Source organism: Calidris pugnax, unplaced genomic scaffold, assembly GCF_001431845.1.
Source record: "Calidris pugnax isolate Ruff unplaced genomic scaffold, ASM143184v1 scaffold22, whole genome shotgun sequence".
Classification (NCBI taxonomy): Eukaryota; Metazoa; Chordata; class Aves; order Charadriiformes; family Scolopacidae; genus Calidris; species Calidris pugnax.
Genome location: NW_015090763.1, coordinates 810,176 through 828,175, shown reverse-complemented (window position 1 = coordinate 828,175; position 18,000 = coordinate 810,176). Strand labels below are relative to the sequence as shown.

The window sequence follows — 18,000 nt, the reverse complement described above, 5'->3', positions numbered from 1 at the left end:
GGAAGCCACGGAGGCGTCCGCCAGCCGCCATCTTTTGCAAAGCAGGACTGGCGACGATGTTAAGCCGCCGTCTTTACTGAGGGAACAGTGGAGGGTTCCCGGGCGCAGCTGACATCTTTGCTGAGGGCGAGGGGCCTGAAGGGCCCGGCCGAGGGGAGGGGACAGGGCTGGGAGTGTGGCCGGGGGGTGGCGGGGGGTCTCCCGGGTCTCCCCGGCTGCCTTCGGGCCCTGCTCTGAGAGAGACGCGGTCGGAAGAGGCTTTTGCTGGGCTGTGCTGCCGGGCTCCTGCCAGGCCCTGGCAGAGCCGCTGGAGCTGATTGTTTCCATGTTCTCCGGCTTGGAGAGAGAAATAATTACACTTTAGTTTCAAATTCTAGTCACTGTTCTTTGTAACTGGCAGGGGTGAAAATCCGGGAAGGCAGCTGCGCCCGTAATCCATCTTGCATTGAGGCAGGCTGAGTGTGAAACAATCAGGGTTTTTTTTTCACAAAGCGAAGATGTAAGGATTGCAGCTCTCCCGCTACTTCAGGGAGAAAACACAATCACGTTGAACATTTCAGAACACGGACAGTTAGAAACACCAAATTGAAGAAAATGCTGCCAGTGTTTCCCTTCCTTGGCGCCGCCGTCCCTGAGGGCTCAGGGGAGGGCCTGGCCTGGGGGGTCAGGGGGAGCTCCAAACCTCGCCTGGCTTCCCCCCAGCTTAGCCCTGGTTTTTAATTCATTATCAGAAACCTGTGTGTGGGATTGAACTGCTTCTCTGCAACATTTACGACCCCAACCAGGGCATCATGCTAGGACTGTTGTCTCAGCGTGGCCTGTAACGTGAGGAAGCTCCGTTCCAGCGAGACACTGGCTCTCACCTGCAGCAACAACCATCTGCTCAAGCCTTGGATTTGGTTTCCTCTTCGGTACCCAGTGTGTCAGGTTTCACGTACTCACTGTCCTCTGGGCTATCTCAAGGGGATTCTTACCTGGCCAGGAATTAGGACATGGATATAGGCTCACCATGGGCCGTGGTAATTTTGTGGGTTTATTATTCCACATTGATACACTGCCCCGTTAGCTCCATTTTCTCCAGGTACCAGCTTTACTCTCTGTTCAAAACAGATGGAAGTTGTAAGCCTGTAAAATGCCCCAGACTGGTGGCAGCAGCCACTGCAACCACAGGATGTGTATGGTCATGGTGGGCTTCCCATCCCTGCTTCTCTTTCAATTTTCTGTGTGTAAGTGCACAATGGAGCAGCTGTTGGCGCCCCAAAGTGCCAGGAAATGCCAGGCACTACTTAGCCCAGCTAAGCTCTTAATCTCATCTCCTATCCAATTGGACATGCCTGATGCTTTGCACTTGGGGTCTGATGATCCTAAGAGATGTTCGGTCCCGTCAGCTCCCCCATGACCCTTGAGAGACATTTGTCACCTTACGTGACTGGGTCCCCTTTTGCAGCGGCCTCACCTTCTGCCAAGCTGAAGTTAAGTTTGCAAAATCGGGTCTGCCGTCTGGCGCCAGGATCTGATCAGCCCGTCTGACATGTGGCTTTGCGTGTTTACAGAGCAGATCTTCCTCAAATGAATGAGCCCACTTACTGAAAGGATGACACCAATTTGCTCGTGTTTCAGGTTACAGTAAGGTATTACATATTTGATGCACGCCATTAAATCAGCATCCATCACCCACAAGGACAGCGCAGATCATTCTCGGCTTGTGTGCTATGGGCTGGTAAAGCATCTCTGTGTCTGCAGAGCCATGGTGCACGTCCCAACATACTGACTTTCAAAGGAAATCAGCAGTTGTTAAGTTTATCACTTCATGAAAGGGCTGCTTGGTGGACAAAGGCATATAGATATATGGAGATACACACAGACACGATGGGGAATTTCCCTGGGTTACTGCACTGCCCGATGTTTGAAAATCTGCAGCAGCACCAAAAAGCTGCGAGGGGCAGAAAGGGCTGGGAAACATATTGTTTAGAAGCAGTTAACAACTTGCCTTCCGATAATCTGCTTAATGTTGTTTAACCTTATCTTAATTAGTAGCACATTTGGGGAGATTATGCTAAATCCTCGTACCATTGGAACGACGCTTTCCTACTTTACCAGGCAGCCCGAGATCCTTCCCCCCTCAGAGACCAAGTGCTAAAGGGAGTCTAGGAAAGAAATACTGATGGTGAGTGTAATGGTATGGATGGGTCGACCACAAACTCCCAAAGAGCAGGATGAAAGCTCTGTGTGCTGTGGCTGAAATGTGATGGTGGCATGAGGAGGATGGATGTCACCACCAGCTGAGGACGGGTCCTCCTTGTCATTCTCTTCTCAAGTCCCTGCTCTACCCGATTCAGTGTTGTTACGCTGCCTCCTCTTACAGTTCAGAGCAAAATTCCTCCTAAGCTAAGTCATACACAATCAAACTCCTGCTAATGCAGATCAGGTCTCAATAAACTCCCAGGAATTTCACCAGCGTGGCCCCTGCTTATATGGCTCGGGCTTAGCTAAGCATTTGAATGAACACTAAGTTTTATGTGTTTGCTTAATTGATGCCGATTTACCTCTCCACATTCTTCGCTTAATAAGGGCCAAAGAGTTAGACGTAACATTCAGCAGGAAAAACTAACTTTTAGCATTTGCTTCTGTGCCAAAAAAATCAACCTCCCACTGCCAAGTGGGAAAGAAACGCAAGGCTTCCATAGGTCCTTCTGCAGACCCTGCCAGAGCTGCTCAAAACTATTGACGCCACAGCTGTGGATTCAGAGGATCTGATAACATAAATTTCCTTTGAAAGAGCAATTGTGGTGATGAAGAAAAACCTGATGGAATATCCTTTTCCAATTTCTAGCTTTGCCCTGTACGTTTCATTTTTAATGACTGCATACATCTCTGACAAAATGTGTCTGTGTGGATGTTACAGCCAATAACGGGGAAATAGGCATCGACTGGGGCTACCAAACGTGTTAATGAAAGTAGCTGAAAGCTGGAATGGTTAATAAACAGACACGAGAGATCAGAGGGCTCATTTCTTAAACGGATTACCCGATACAGAATGTCAACTGTACTTATGAATATCTGATGTCAAAAAACATTTTTGTGCCCCCGGTTCTCATCTCGCATGCAGGGGATAATGAAGAAGTAATTCTCTTGGAACAAATGTCATTACTGGGATGAGATCGGATTCAAGCCTTTAGGTTCCAGTCCAGCTCTGGTTGCTGTCAGTGGGAAGACTCCTGCTGAACTTTAATGAACAAAAAAACAAATGCAAAAATCCAAGTGGCATAGATACAAATTATATACATTTATTCTTATTCATTTTAAATAACATTCTTCTGTATAAATTCTGACATATATTCAAATCATACACTTTTTTTTTTTTTTTTTTAGAAATGCATTTGTAAGCATAGCATATGCTTAGGAGACGCCTTATTTGGATGTGTAATAAGACTGATGGGTTTCAGTTGGGAGCAAGTACAACTTTTAAGGCCCACATTTTCCTTATTTTAATCCATTCTTCTGACGCGTGAAGAGCGGAGTCCTGTGGGAGCTCATTTTAAAACTTCACTTTCAAGAGAAACGTATTTTTAGGATTCAATCTTATATCCTGTATTTAAAGGAGACCGTGCAAACCTCCTGCCGCACTGACACTGTGTGTCCCATTTGAGCTGAGGATGCTGGACCGTGACTGGCCCGGGACACCCGAGGGATGCTGGATGCATCCACTCCTCTTCCACAAACGCCTTCCAGTGTGTTAGGTTTGCTCAGCCTGCTCCAAGGGAATTACCATTCCCATGGATGACATCTCCTGACAGCTCCCCAGGGCTGCTCCCTGCAGTTATTTCTAGCTACGGTAGTTCGTAAGATTTAAGAACATCTATCTGCATTACCCACATCATTTTTTTGCATGTCCGTTGCCCTCTGTGCTCACCAAATGCTCTCCTGCGTTGTGAGCCATCAAGACTGCCCCGTGCCTTTCACACACCATTGCTTCTTGCCCTTTATCCACTCCATCATATCCTCTTGCCTTGAGTTACGTGACTGTGAAACTGAACTTGACCCATCCAGACCAGCTGGGTCCACAGAGCCCTCACGACCCTGAGGATTGTGCCTTCAGAGATGGTTCCCCACCATCACCCAGCCCTCACCTGCCTTATCGTACCTTCTCCATGCTCTACAGCTACCGTACCACCCCATCGGCTGCCCTTCTCCATGACCACCAAACTGCAGCATGCCCAGTTAGAAGTTGATGCGTGGTGGCCCTTCAGGAAAGCCACCTGTACCTGTATTGCCACATCAGCCCTAGATGCCTCCCTGTGTCTTGCTCCCTTCTGAGTTGGGCCTCAATGCAGCCCCACAAGCCCATTTCTGCTTTACCTGTCCATACCCCAACGTGGCGTGGGGCAAACCTCAACATCTGAGAAGCTTCAGGACAAGTTATAACACGTAGCAGGGCAGTGGTCCTGGTGGCCTTTGTGTTTTAGCTCTGCACCCCCTCAAACTACAACGCCAACCCCAGCTGGCTGGAGATGGAACTAGCTCAGCTTCCTTCTCACCTCCCGTGGTGCCCAGGGGGCAGATGAGTGAGAGGAAGGAGGATCTAATCTCACATCACCAAAGTCATACACAAAGCTCTTTATTCTTTCTTTGCTGAGGTATTGATCTCCTTTTATGCAGTCGTTCCTCTGTGCCAAAGGCCTGCCTGGCTGGAGATGGCTGGGTTTTTTCCTACTGAGTCATTTTGCCATCTGACAAGCATTGTCCCAGTGCCACCTCCCTGCTGTGCTCCAGGCCCTGTAAAAGAACATCCTGTGCTTTCCTCTGCTCTCCAAACCTGGGCAGCCAGGTCCCCCCCTGCCCAGCCAAGCCTACTATCAACATCACATCCCTGCAGCCAGGTCCCCCCCTGCCCAGCCAAGCCTCCCATCACCATCACATCCCTGGGGCTGTCTGGATCCCTTCATCCAGATGTGCAACCCACAGACAACAGCTGTACTTCCCTCCCTCACAGACTGTTCCTCTTTTCAAACCCAGGGCTCAAACACAAAGCATTGAAGAGCAACTTGGAGGCCAGAAGCAGCCCAGATGCAGACACCTCCTGCGCCGTGGCAGGAGGGCTCAGCACCTGAACTCACCCTCTGGTTTTGCAGATGGTCAGCATTTCTAGAGGGAGAGAAAAATCAAAGCCTATTCCTGTTACAAAGTAACCTTCAGGCATACCAACACTGGAGGAAGAGGTGTTTGGTGGCAAAGATGAGAAGATCTAAAATATTTCGGAAATGTTAAAGTGAACAATCTGTCCTTCACTTTGCCTGCTGGCAGTAGCCCCAGAAGCCAACACTTCCTAAATTACCTTTCCCCGCCCTAGGAAGTGACCAAGTGCAAGATGTCGCTAAGTCAGCACTGCCAAATAATGACAATTTTTAGGAAATTTTCTGTTTTGTCACCATTCTGCTCTTTAAAAGGTTGATGAGTAACTGGAGGATTAGCAATACCCAGATTTTCTCCTCCAGTCCTCCCCTGTTTTATAAGTAACATTTCTCTGAATGACATCAGCCGAATTTATTAATTTATTATTTATTTATGGGGAGGCAGCAGGCGACGGGAGCTTTTCCATCAGCTCAGGCCTGGATGCAGGATCACATTCTGCCCTTGCTCATCCTCGACTATTTTCCCTCCCACTTGCCATGCCTCATCTTGAAATCAGGCAGCGAGTTTTTGAGGCAGAAATGGCATCTTTGCGCATGTGTTTAAAGCACCTATTTCCCCCCCACCCACCCCCCAAAAAGTCTCCAATGATAAGACAAGCCTCCACGCAGCACCAGAAAGCAAATAAATAATCACCACATTCTTCCTACCATTTCTCACCTTGAGAAATATTTATTTTTGCTTGGCTCTGAGGATGCCTCAGTCAGCTCCTGCTGACCTTTAGCAGGTACTTCATTTATCCTCAGCATTAATTGCTTACAAAGCACCAACGGGGACAGCAGCGCGGCTTCGGTTCTGAGGTTGGTCAGGAATTAGGTGAAATATGTGCTTCATGCCCTGCTTCAATGTGATGGTATTTATTGATTTTCACAGGTCAGACCCAGTGGCTGCCTGGCACGGGGAGGGCACGGTGCCCGCGTGGACACCACAGGTACCAGACAGGACCTCTGTGGTGCCACCTCCCTCTGCTGTGCTGCCCAGGAGTTGTTCTCCCCCTGCTAACAGTCCTCCCGCAAAAATCAGGGGAATCTGTAAAACCTGAAGTCCCCTGTAGGTTTTATTAACAGCTGATTCCCCACCACCACCTTGTGCTACATAAAGGTCCTGAAAGATCCGTGCACTTTGAGCTTTTAAGCCTAGAAGTGCAGATTGGGCGCAGATCGGCTCCCACCAGCTCTTCGGCTGGAAGGTGTTTCCACCCAAATTCAGGAGATTTTTGCTTTTTTGCCCTTCAAGCTGCCAGGAGGCTGCGCTCAGCCCTCCGGCGAGTGTCCCCCATCACTGTGTCACCACGGGAGAGGTGGCAACAAGACCCACTCACGAGATGAGCAGCCGCTTCGGAAAAGCTCGGCCATCGAGATCAGGCTCTCAATGCCTTCGTGACAGTGGATTTGCATTTTGTGTAAGGATTTAAAATCAAGTAACAGAAGGGTCCATCCGCTTTTTTTGGACACCAGTTAGGCCTTAGTTATGGTGACACTGGATTCACTCTGCCTTGAAAGGAATGGGAAAATCTGACAGATGCAAGTAGGGAGCACTCACATTTCCTCTAAAAAAGAAAGTTATTCAATGACACTAGAAGAAAAGCTTTAAGCAGTCGGTGTTTGCCAGAGTCCCAGCTCCAACAATATTGCCATCTCATTTACAGTATTTTAAACAATCCTCATTTTTTTTTTCTTTTTAAACAACGCCACTAACCGCTGTACAATTAAAATCTAGATGATAAAATATGACTTAGGGAATAGGGGAGGTTGGGGAAGGGTTCATGGTTTTGTTGTTGGGGTTTTTTTGGTTGGTTGGTTGTCTTTTTGTACAAATAATTACAAATACAATTCCAAGAAGATATATTACATTTTATATACAGAACACACCATTTCTATCAGGGTAGGGTATTAAGCCTAGCTTTTATTTTTACACAGCAACCCTGAGATGTCTTGTCGTCTTCCCTTGCACAGAAACTATACAAGTTCATTAACTCCTTCTAGAAAAAAAAAAACAAACGGATTGCTATGTTTTAATAGCATCATCACCCTGTATAAATACTCAGAAAGGGAAAAGCAGTCTTTTCCCTAACTCCAATATTTTCATGATTTATTTTTTTCCTGTTTCCCTGCTTAGTGGAAACTGAGAATGGTGACTTTTTTCAAGTGTGCAACTCACTCCTCTACTTGCCTCTTGGTAGTACAGTGAACAATTATTTCCCTTTTTTTTTTTTGTCCTCCTTTCCAAACAACTTTATATCAGGAACTAATATGAAGCCTTTGCAAAGGTCTTTTTTTTCCTGAAAATCCACTGTTAAATTCATGGGCTCCTTTTCAAACGAAAGGATGCAGACATAAGTGTTAGGTTGGCTGGAAATCAAGTAACTTCTGCTTAATCACGGGATACTGCTTTCTCCACCCCAGAGCTTCTTCATTAAAAAAAAATACTTTCAGCCCAGCATAATCAAGTCTTTAACAATTCTATGGATCTTTATGGAGAACAGGACACTGAATGCATTTCACCGTATTACCTGAAATTTGGATGTACTACACTTTTTTTTTCCTGTTCACCTGGAAGCTACAGCACGCCCAGCGTAAGAGTATCTGAAGAGCAAGTTCCTCTGCGTGGAGCCTTGGCACGGATCCTGATACCCCTTTCCAACAAGCCCTGTAACTTTTTTAAGCCGACTTGGGAATAGCTGGATCCCTTCTTCTAAGCTTTAAAATTATGCATGGGAGTCGTCAGCGTCAGCTGTCCATTGGGTGCCACCTCATTGCCATCGTCCTCCAGCAGCCCCGACACGTCGGCGTTGGGGATGCTGTCGTGGTAGCTGCTGAAACTGATGTTGTCCTCTTTGAGTTCAATGGTCCAAAAAGGAGCATTAAGTTTTCTATTTTGATACTCACGGTACATGTAGACAGCACCCACGAAGCCCATTAGTAGGACCACCACGATGATGATAACTGTCAAAATAATGATGTTAAACTGAGTCCACGAAACGTCTGCGAAGGCAGAGGTGCTATTGTCCGAGGAACTCATAGGAGATACAGTCTGTGTGGTTGTTGGGGACAACGTGCTGTTTGTCACTGCTGTTGGAAGGGATGTTGCCTTGCTGGCGTTGGGAGCAGAAGTTGTAAACTCCTGTGTTTCTGGGCCGAGAGTGGCTTCTGCAAAACAAATAAAAAATTATCAATAGAAATACGCTAAGCTGGAATCAAACACAAACATAAAAGGACTTGACATTTATAGCACAGTTAATATGGCAATTAAGTCTACACTGTTAAAGCTGTGGGGTTTTTTTTTCAAAATCGTTTACAAAAATGGTTAGCCAGGGTTGGGTTTGTTTGGGTTTTTTTAAATCCTTCTGTGTGCTCAGCGCTCATTGAGTGCAGCATTGTTATAGAAACTCTGGTGATGGAGGGATGGGCACAGTAGCAAGGCTTGGTGTTAGATACTCATGATGAAAGCAAGACACCAAGTCCAGCTCGTGTTCAGCCCATGAAAACGGGGCTCCACCGAGCTCAGCAAGAGTCTGGAGTTGGACCCTAAGGAAGGCAGAGTGTCACTTGTCTGCGTGGGCTGCACCATCAGGCTGGGAGGACACAGCGACGCCAGGAACCTTTCACAGTCACTATGTCACTAGATACAGGATTACGGTCCCAATATTATTATTTCCACCTTACCTGTATAAGAAGATCAAAAATGAAAAAATGAAGCATGAGTTTTCTGCCATCCCAGTGGCCAGCAACGGGTTTCAGTGTTTACATGGCTTTATGTAAAAGGACAAAATAACCCAACTTCTGCTTCTGAATGAAGAAGTCATGCACAAATCTCACAGAAACCCCCAGTCTGCACAACCAGAAGCAGAAGGGAATCAAATCTCAACACAAAAAGACTGTGGATGTTCTTACGAAAACGGCAGAAGCCAGTTTGGATTCTGTTTTGGTTCCAGCTGCTGGTGTGTGTCCACACGTGAAGGATGAGGACATGGAACTACCAGACGGTGCCACAAGGTCCGTCTTCCTCTGCAGCCTGTTCCCAGGCACAAAATAGCCAAGAACCAGCTTTTCTTCCATCAGACGTGGGACAATTCCCCTCTCAGATCCAGGAGTTAGTGACAAGTTAACACTGGAGATCTGGGATGCACATTCATCACGCCACCTTCAAACCGGTTGAGCTGTAGGCCTCACAAAGCACCATACCAGCCTGAGCATTAGGCTCCCAAATGTAACCAATAAAACATTTCCTTCACAGGAATAACCTGATCTATTTTGGATTCTCAAGTACAGGCAGCAGGAACCCTCCAGAAGCTGAAGCTTCAATCGACCAAAATGTTCTCTACACCCATTGCTCCACAGGACTCTCTGCACCCTCTTTCCCACTCTGCACCCTCTTTCCCACTCTCTGCCACTTCTCTTCCTGCTCTCAGAAATGCAACTTCATTTTCAACCCACTTACAGCTGCAGCAATTACAGCTGATGGTGCCGTGCTGTATTGATCCAGTTCTCCTGAAGAGAACGTCTGCTAATTATGACTGAGGAGCAGAGTCACTTCCGAAGGACTAATTTTGCACTAAGTTGCATCTCCAATGGCAACAGGAGCTGGAAATATTCAGCACATCTCCTGCTACGGGCCCTCAGGGGAACTCCCACGAGTTAACTTTGGGCTGTCACGTTCCCAGTTCAGGCAATGGAGAAAGAAACTCCTCTGGAGGGGGCATCACATCTAATTTAGGCTCCTGCTCAGAGCCCCTCCCTGCAGCAGCTCCTCTGTTCTCTGCAGGTCCTGCCTCAGGTTGATAAGGATGCTCGGGATGCTGAATGCCAGGAGGCATTTCTCTATGGGATAATGGGCAGAATTTTGCAGTAGGAAGCAACGTGACAGGAGCAAGAGGTTCCTGGATACAGCTTTGGGAGAAGGGCACGAGGAATTCAGTCATCCTTTCCAAATTCCTTCATCAACACTCAACTCTTGGCAAACCCTGCCAGTAGCTATAATTAGAAAAAACTCGGAGCAGAGACAATGGCTGATTCACCAGCGAGGAAACAGGACTTTTCTGGGCTTTATTTGTGAGTCAGCATCAGTTGAAGTGCTGGCAAAGGGGGACGGGGGTGAAAACATTTCCTGGAGCTGGCAGGAATGTCACAGCAGAACAGTGCCGTGCCCTGACCGCGGAGCGTCGCCTCCGGGCCCCGACACGTCCAGCGATGCCTCTTTCCGCTCGCCAGGCCCGTGCCAACCCTCCAGATGTCCCAGAGCAGCTCCTTGAGAGCAGCAGCTGCTCAGTCAATGGGGCCGCTTTTGCAGCTTTGAGGCCAGCGTCATCTCCAGCTGCTCCATTGAAATGCCACCTCCACAAAGCTTCTGCTGCCTCCTGCCATCAATGAGCAGCGCAAGGAGCCGGGGGCCGGGCCAGCAGCCCCCCCTGACAGTGCTCGGGGACGGGTGGAAGCTCAGCTGGGTGGCACAGTGCCACCCTGCATCACTAGGTCCTCTCTGCTCTGCTTCACCATCCACCCAGAGGTCGGGAACGAGTGACTTTGGTCACCACACTCATCCTTTGAATATTCTCTCCATCAACCTTGAAAGCAGCTAAATATTGGTCAGGTTTAAGACTCTAAACAGATCCTGTGGACACTCAGGGTTGGGTTTAGCTTTGCCCAGGCTGTACAAAAAACAGGTTCTTATTACAACTGTTATATGGGGGGCTGTTATCAGTCTGCAGGAACTTAGGGCCCTACATGAAGCCAGAGGTGGCTTCATCATAAAACTGATGAAGGAAATATCAAAAAAAAGTCTTACATGTGTTCATTACAGCTATGACTTCTCTTGGTTACATCAAAACAGAGCAGGAAGATTAGGGAATCTCTGTTTGGAGCCCCATGGAGATGTTCAGAAGGGGGCTCACAGAGACATGGATGGCTGGGCACTTAAATAGAGTCTGGGTGATGATTTCACTCTAGAAGCCACTCAAAACCAGGCTGCTCAACCTTAACTTAAAACTAGTTAATGCACAGTATACCTCACCATGTCAATATTTAGGCAAATTGTGTGTAAGACACTGGGAATAAGCTCTACACCTTTTTAATTGCTTAATAAGAAAGGGAAAAAATAGGTGTGAAGGGAAAATGAAAGTGAGAAGAGGATGTCTCTTCTTTCCCCACATCAGGAATTGCCTGGAACAACACCGTGAAATTAAAACGCATGGTGAATGCTGGCAGTGTACCAGCAAAGCCACTCACATGGATTTTAACAGAGCAAGGTCGTGGAGCTCTTTGCACAAAGCCAGAGCTGTGCAGGGGAGATAATGGATGAGCCGGTGCGAAACTGCCATTTCCAGCCCCGTAACGGCACCGTTACAGCTAATGAGCAGTCAACTTTTTTGTATTGATCATCTCCCCGCGCAGAGAAGGCCCCTGTGATTACACCTCCGGAGAGCAGCATGGGACTGAGAACCACATTAGCTCCTGATGGAAGATCTGAATTAAATCTCTGTTGGTGACAAGGATGAATTTGGGCCCAGATACCTTCCTGAACTCTGGCTTCTCTCATCTAATCCATAAGACTGGTAATGTTTCCATGCATGGAGCTGGAGATCCACCTTGTGGACCAACCTCCTGAGAACCACTGAAGGAGCAGCTTAAGAACCATTTTCTCTCACTGTGAATCCCCCCGCGGTGGAGTAGCCTCCTTAAGTACACAGCTAGTTTGTGCCTGAGATGCCACATGCAGGGTCTTGGATTTGGACTGAAGACTCATGAGAGACCCCCAGAGTGGGTACCAGGGAATTCTGGTGTTGACTCGCTGTGCAAGTTTGGATCTCAACTTCTCTGGGCTTTGGCTCCCCATTTAGAAAGCCAAAAAAACCCCCAAGAATATCTAAACTTGGTCCAAGTAGTTACAGTTTTCAGAGTATGAGGAGTGACAAAATGTATTATAAACACCCTTTCTAGAGAACTAGACAGTGCTATTGAATGGACCAGTCATGGAATCACAGAATTGTTGGAGTTGGAAGGGACCTTCTAGAGACCATCCAGTCCAACTCCCCTGCCAAAGCAGGGCTGCCCAGAGCACATCACTCAGGAGCATCCAGGTGGGGCTTGAAGATCTCCAGAGAAGGGGACTCCACACCCTCCCTGGGCAGCCTCTGCCAGGGCTCTGCCACCCTCACCCCAAAGAAGTTCTTCCTCAGATTGGAGTGGAACTTCCCATGGTCCAGCTTGTGCCCGTTGCCCCTCGTCCTGTCACTGGGAACCACTGAAAAGAGTCTGGCTCCCTCCTCCCTCAACCCACCCTTTAGGTACTTGTCAGCATTGATAAGGTCTCCCCTCAGCCTTCTTGTCTCCAGGCTCAAGAGCCCCAGCTCTCTCAGCCTTTCCTCATCAGGGAGATGCTCCAATCCCTTAATCATCTTTGTTGCCCTAAATAGGCAACGGAGTCAATACAGACAATGCACTGAGCACCAGGAGATAAGTGTATCAAGAGATGGAAACCTGAAAACCTACATTTAAATATACTGCAAATGGTTTTGTTCTCCAGCTTTCTCACTAGAGGTGCCTGCCACAGTCTGGGAATCAGGGTGGTTCCAAAGCTGACTCTAACCCACAGATTCCAAGGCCAGTAGACACCATGTTACAAAGGTCTGCTCTCTTCCCTGCACCACAGGCCGGGTGAACCTAACCCAATTTGAACAATGAACAGCATTCCCTCCCCAGCCTTCGGGCAGCTCGTGCCCACCTGATCCCCCCAGAGATCTTCCGTGCTGGTGTGAGGAGGGAGTTTTACCTTTCTTGGTGCAGTTGGTGCCCTCGGGGTCTCGGACGTAGCCGTCCTGGCAGTCCTGGCAGTGGAAGCCTGCCGTGTGGTACAGGCAACCCAGGCACTCCCCGCTCTCGGGTTTGCAGACGGCGGGGGACAGGGCTGGGTCCACGTTCCCGTTGCAGTTACACCTGACACAGATGCTGTCGGAGTTGTAGTAGCCGTTGTCGCAGCGGTTGCAGTTCGGGCCCGTGTACCCCGTCCTGCATCTGTCACACCTCGGGGAGGATTCACCAGGATCTGCAGAACAGGGAAAGAAACCCGGGATGAGCCACAGCCCCGTGCGGAGAAACACCCTCTGCGGGATCTGTTCTGGGGGACCTGACCACAGGTCACTGTGACAAACAGCAGCGTGGAGTGTTACTCCATCTGAAATTTTAACCTGAAAATATAACCTTTGAACAGAAACAGCATTTTTTGTTTCTAGGGGAAAAAGAAAGCTTTGGGGTTTTCCCATGCCTCGTACCAGCCGCACAGAGCATGCCCAGCACGTTGCTAAGCAAACAGATTCTTATTCCTGAACATTTTCATCTCAAACAGCCAATTTCAGAAAAGAGCTGGAACTATATGGGGGCTGTTATCAATCTGCAGGAACTTAGGGCCCTACATGAAGCCAGAGGTGGCTTCATCATAAAACTGATGAAGGAAATATCAAAAAAAAGTCTTACATGTGTTCATTACAGCTATGACTTCTCTTGGTTACATCAAAACAGAGCAGGAAGATTAGGGAATCTCTGTTTGGAGCCCCACGGAGATGTTCCGAAGGGGGGTCAGAGAGGCATGGATGGCTGGGCACTGCTGGGCATCTCCTGCACCTCTCCTGCCTGCCACAAGCCCAGTGGTTTCTCTGTGCAAAACTCTGCAGGTTCTTCAGAGCAGGCTGCAGCCTGTCGTGAAGCCTTTCTGCTGCCCTCCACTGCCCAGCCGCTCTCGTGAGAGGCAACACCAGCACCAGGGACACACCAGGGACGCATCGGGGCAGGCGCCACTTCCAGCACGACACCCCGGCTCCCCCAAACTGGAGAGTCATGGGCTATCAACCACCTCACCAGGCTCCGAGTGGCAAATTAATTGAAGTGAGCTACACAAATTATCTGAGGAGTTGGACCAAAGCGAAAGCCTTACGTATTCGGCAGGTGCCGGTCGATGCCACGGTGGAGCAGGGGCAGTGATGGCAGGCGTGGGCACCATGGCTGCTCCTGTAGAAGCCCTCCTTGCAGAGCTCGCAGTGGTCTCCCTCGGTGTTCTCCTGGCAGCGCAGGCAGATCCCTGGGGAAGGGGCAGGAGCAGAAGCAACCGTTCAGCAGCAGGAACTGGAGCAGAACATTTGGAGCAAGAATCTGCACGAAGCGCTTTCAATTATCAGAGCTCACAGGTGGTTTTGGATGCCCTCCGGCCAAAACACGATCCTGGCCTCTTATGACCTTCTGATGGTTGTCCCCCCCTCTCCACACGCACACACACAGAATGTGAAAAAGTAGGTAACCCCAGCAGAGATGCCCAGAGCTCATCACTGTAAATAGGTCACTGCAGGTAAACACATACTATCGATATTAAATGGTCCTCAAGGAAGGGGAGTTTGCATCGGTGCCAGTAAGATGGGATCTTGATGCTTCAAATCCCACGAGGGGTCACTCCAGTTTATGCCTTTGCCCTTTTTTGTGTGCAGCCACCACAGAGCAGGTGGCCAGGAGTAAGGAAGTGCCACCGTCCTGCTCTGGGGACAGATGGCTCCATCCCACCAGCATGGTTCAGCTCCTCCATCCCCATCACAGGAGGAACGTTCGCTACAGGCAGGAGGCACCAGCAATTACTGACCTTCCCAGAGAAACAGGGGAGAACATGAGCCACCTCCCCTTCCCGGGGAAGCCCCTGAATCAGGAAACTGATGTGCTGTGTCGTAGCAGAGGCTGTGTCCTAATGGCCCTCTAAATTGCATTTTCATACCACTGTGACCAGAGGAAGAAAAATCTCCTTAGTTATAAAAACGCAGCCTCTATCAAAAGCCCATCCATCAACAGGAACATCCTGTAGCTCCTCGTGGAGGTGGCAGTGACCCGAGGGAAGCTGATTTGATTAAATCCCGTGTAGGAGACTCTGAAAAGGCAACAGCCACCTTCCAACAAACCAGGGCAGCACGGAGCAGTTTATTCACTGCAGATATAAGCAGGGAGAAGAGATTCACTGAGCTAATCTAGCACTGCTGCCGGGGTATGGAAAAGTCTCATATCAACATTAACCACAGAAAAAAATCCGGAATTAGGTTAATGCTGACTGTTAAAAAACCCACAGCAGATTTTCTTATTAACGTTGGAACTGTTTGGCTCCTTTGCAAGCCCAACACACTGCTCAGCTCCTACTTTTCTCTTTCTGGAGTGATGACTCTGCAGCTGAGCATCCCTGAGCAAGCCTGGTGTGTCCTTGGAGCTGACCCTCGCACCGGGACGGGAAGCAAACCCTGGGAGATGCTGTTTTGGGGATGCAGCTGATTCCCCGGGGTGGTGGGGCTGGCAGCACCCCAATGAGCAAGGACACTTCCATGGCATCACCTCCCACGCACTGTTTGCACCACCCAACAGCTTGTCAGACACGAGCTGGTGGGTTTTGTGGGAGAGATGTCAAGGTTAGAGGGGAAAATGATCTGCTGGGCTCAGCTTCTCCAGTCACAAACCTCCCTCAGCAGCTTCAGCGGGACGCCAGGAGGAAGGTCAACCTGCCCCATCAGCACGAAGGGTGCCTTGAACCGTGCTCTGCAGGCATTAATGGTGGTATAAATCTAGACTCACACCTGCGTTTTCTGCACAGTCTCGGTCATTTCAGGACCAATGTCTTTCCTGTCGGTGGAAATTACTCACATTTATCTACACCCACCCGGCAAAATGGCTGCGTTTCCAATGAGTCAGCAGGTTGCTGAGCCACGCAACGCCTGCACGGGCTGGCAATCAGGTATCGCTGTGGAAAACCTTAATAATTAATAGCACTTCCCATCCTGATAATGCCCTCAGGAAGGATCAGGCCTCAGCTGGGCAGCTGCAACCAAACGCCTCGCACAGACACAACCTGGGCCACAAGGGTCGTGTGGAAGGAAGGGTCTCCTGGGGAGTTGGGGCTGCCCAATTTCCAGCCCAGTAATTTAATTTTAATTTAAATTCCTCCTGGGCAGAGCGAGGCCGAGCGGAGACGGTCACAGAGCCGGCAGAGGGAGCCCTAAGTACAGCATTAATGCAAAAGAAACCTTGAAAAATTGACAAAGGCTGCAGAGAGTTGATGGAAAGCTGGGGAGGTCACACAAAGTGCAGTCTCTGGAGCAGGCTGAGTGCACTGCGCCACTTATTAGACGTCGGATCTAATTTTTAATTGACTGCTCTCTGTTCTGGTTTTGTTGGGTCCCCCCACCCCCAGCAGCAAATAAAGCAGATGGAGGAAAATTTTTCAAAAAAGGGATTTTTGTCAAATCAACAATAGGTCATTAACCCAAAAAGAGGGTCTTTCTTTGCAGTCGGCGCTGGACGGCCCCAGCAGAAGCACTGCCTGAACAGCCCCATCCTGGGGGTAAGGTCTGTGCTGAGTTTGAGTTTGTTGGGTTTTTTTTTAAAACGAAGAGTGGGGGGAACACTGAGAGAAAAAAAGGCAAAACAGATTATCTTACTCCTTCACAAAACCCACACAGCCAGCTCCAAGTCAGTACCACAGCTGATGTGCCCACAGCGTTAGGTACGATCTTGTATCCTTTGGGATTAGTAGGACATCAGCACAGGGTTCAGCGAGGGAATGAACACAATAACTCATCCCGGCAGGATCAGGGCACGGGCTGGGCAGAGTCAGCACTGCAGCTCTCTGTTCCTCTGCTGCAAACACACAGGCCACAAGGGAACAGCCACCGCTGCAGAAATCGCCCAGAAATACCATATTCCGTGAGCTCTGCCTCTCTGCCAGCTATGCAAAAACCTTCCAACATTCTTTAAATTATCGCTCCTTTCTAAGCTCCTGGATGAATACTACAGAACTGTATCTCAGCCGGGAAGTTTTGCTGAGAATTTGGATTTTGAAGTGTGAGTTTTGTTGCTAAAGTGGGGATCGTGCAGGCAGCCGCGTAACATCGCTCCTCCGGGATCTCTCCTTCCAGAGGAGATGGGAAAGCCATTAGTTTTCCCCCTGCCCTCCCCTAAACTATTCAAACACAGGTGCTTCGACATTCACACTCCATCAACATCCCTGTGAGGGAGAGAGGGTCAAAGAAATGATCAAGGAAAACAAACAAGGCAAATTTATAAAAAGTGGGCAATATTAATTAGGCACTGCCAGTTTTTCCCAGCGCTAATCACGTTATCTGTGGCAATAACAGCCACCTTACGTCAGCCCCACCACAGTATATGTTTCCAGGTAAACAGCAGTTAACAAAAGCTCCTTAAAAGCCCTGTGTTGTGTATTTGTGTAAGTGCAGAGAACAATAGAGCACTGATTTCCGATAGAGACTGCAGAATAAAGGCTCTGCTCTGCAGCCTGGGGTAAATATCGCAGCCTTTATTGACTTCTTCCAGAAGAGGACGAGCTCCAACCTTCCCCCACCTTTTAAATTCGGTTTTAAGCTAAAGATTGTGGGTACTCAAGGCACAAAGATGAAGGGGATGAGAGCAGAGGTCTGCTGAATGAAAAAGCCAAAAAACAGAGAGAGAGGAGACAGGTAACGCCGGCACCCACCCTGGGGGGAGGAGGAGGAGTTACCTGTTGAGCTGTTGCAGGTTTTGGAGTGGTTGTTGCACTGGCAGGGCTCGCAGAGGCTGCTGTTGAACCTGTAGTATCCCTCACTGCACTGGTCACACTTCAGGCCCGTGACGCCGACTTTACACTGGCATTTCCCAGAGCTGCACAGAATGAAAACAAACAGTGAAAATCTGGATGTGCTGGGAGGCATCTCCAAAGTACAAACCTATGGTCAGAGCTTTGGACTCCCCTTTCCAGAGCAGGGAACTCTGTGTGGAATCACCTGCTGGAAGCAGGACAGGAAAC

The 18,000-nt window shown here is 48.9% G+C and overlaps 1 protein-coding gene across 1 annotated transcript in view; it reads right to left on the bottom strand.

Annotated features, from left to right (window-relative positions):
- Positions 1-7,063: 7,063 nt before the first annotated feature.
- The window catches only part of MEGF9 (multiple EGF-like-domains 9), a 73,056-nt gene continuing 62,119 nt past the window's right edge, over positions 7,064-18,000 (bottom strand). Inside the window, exons 4-7 of the mRNA XM_014946318.1 lie at positions 17,716-17,855; positions 14,116-14,259; positions 12,958-13,230; positions 7,064-8,339 (exon numbers count right to left, since the gene is read on the bottom strand). Of these exons, the coding sequence (XP_014801804.1) occupies positions 7,885-8,339; positions 12,958-13,230; positions 14,116-14,259; positions 17,716-17,855 (1,012 nt within the window). The 3' untranslated portion in view covers positions 7,064-7,884. The remainder of the gene's footprint in view (positions 8,340-12,957; positions 13,231-14,115; positions 14,260-17,715; positions 17,856-18,000) is intronic.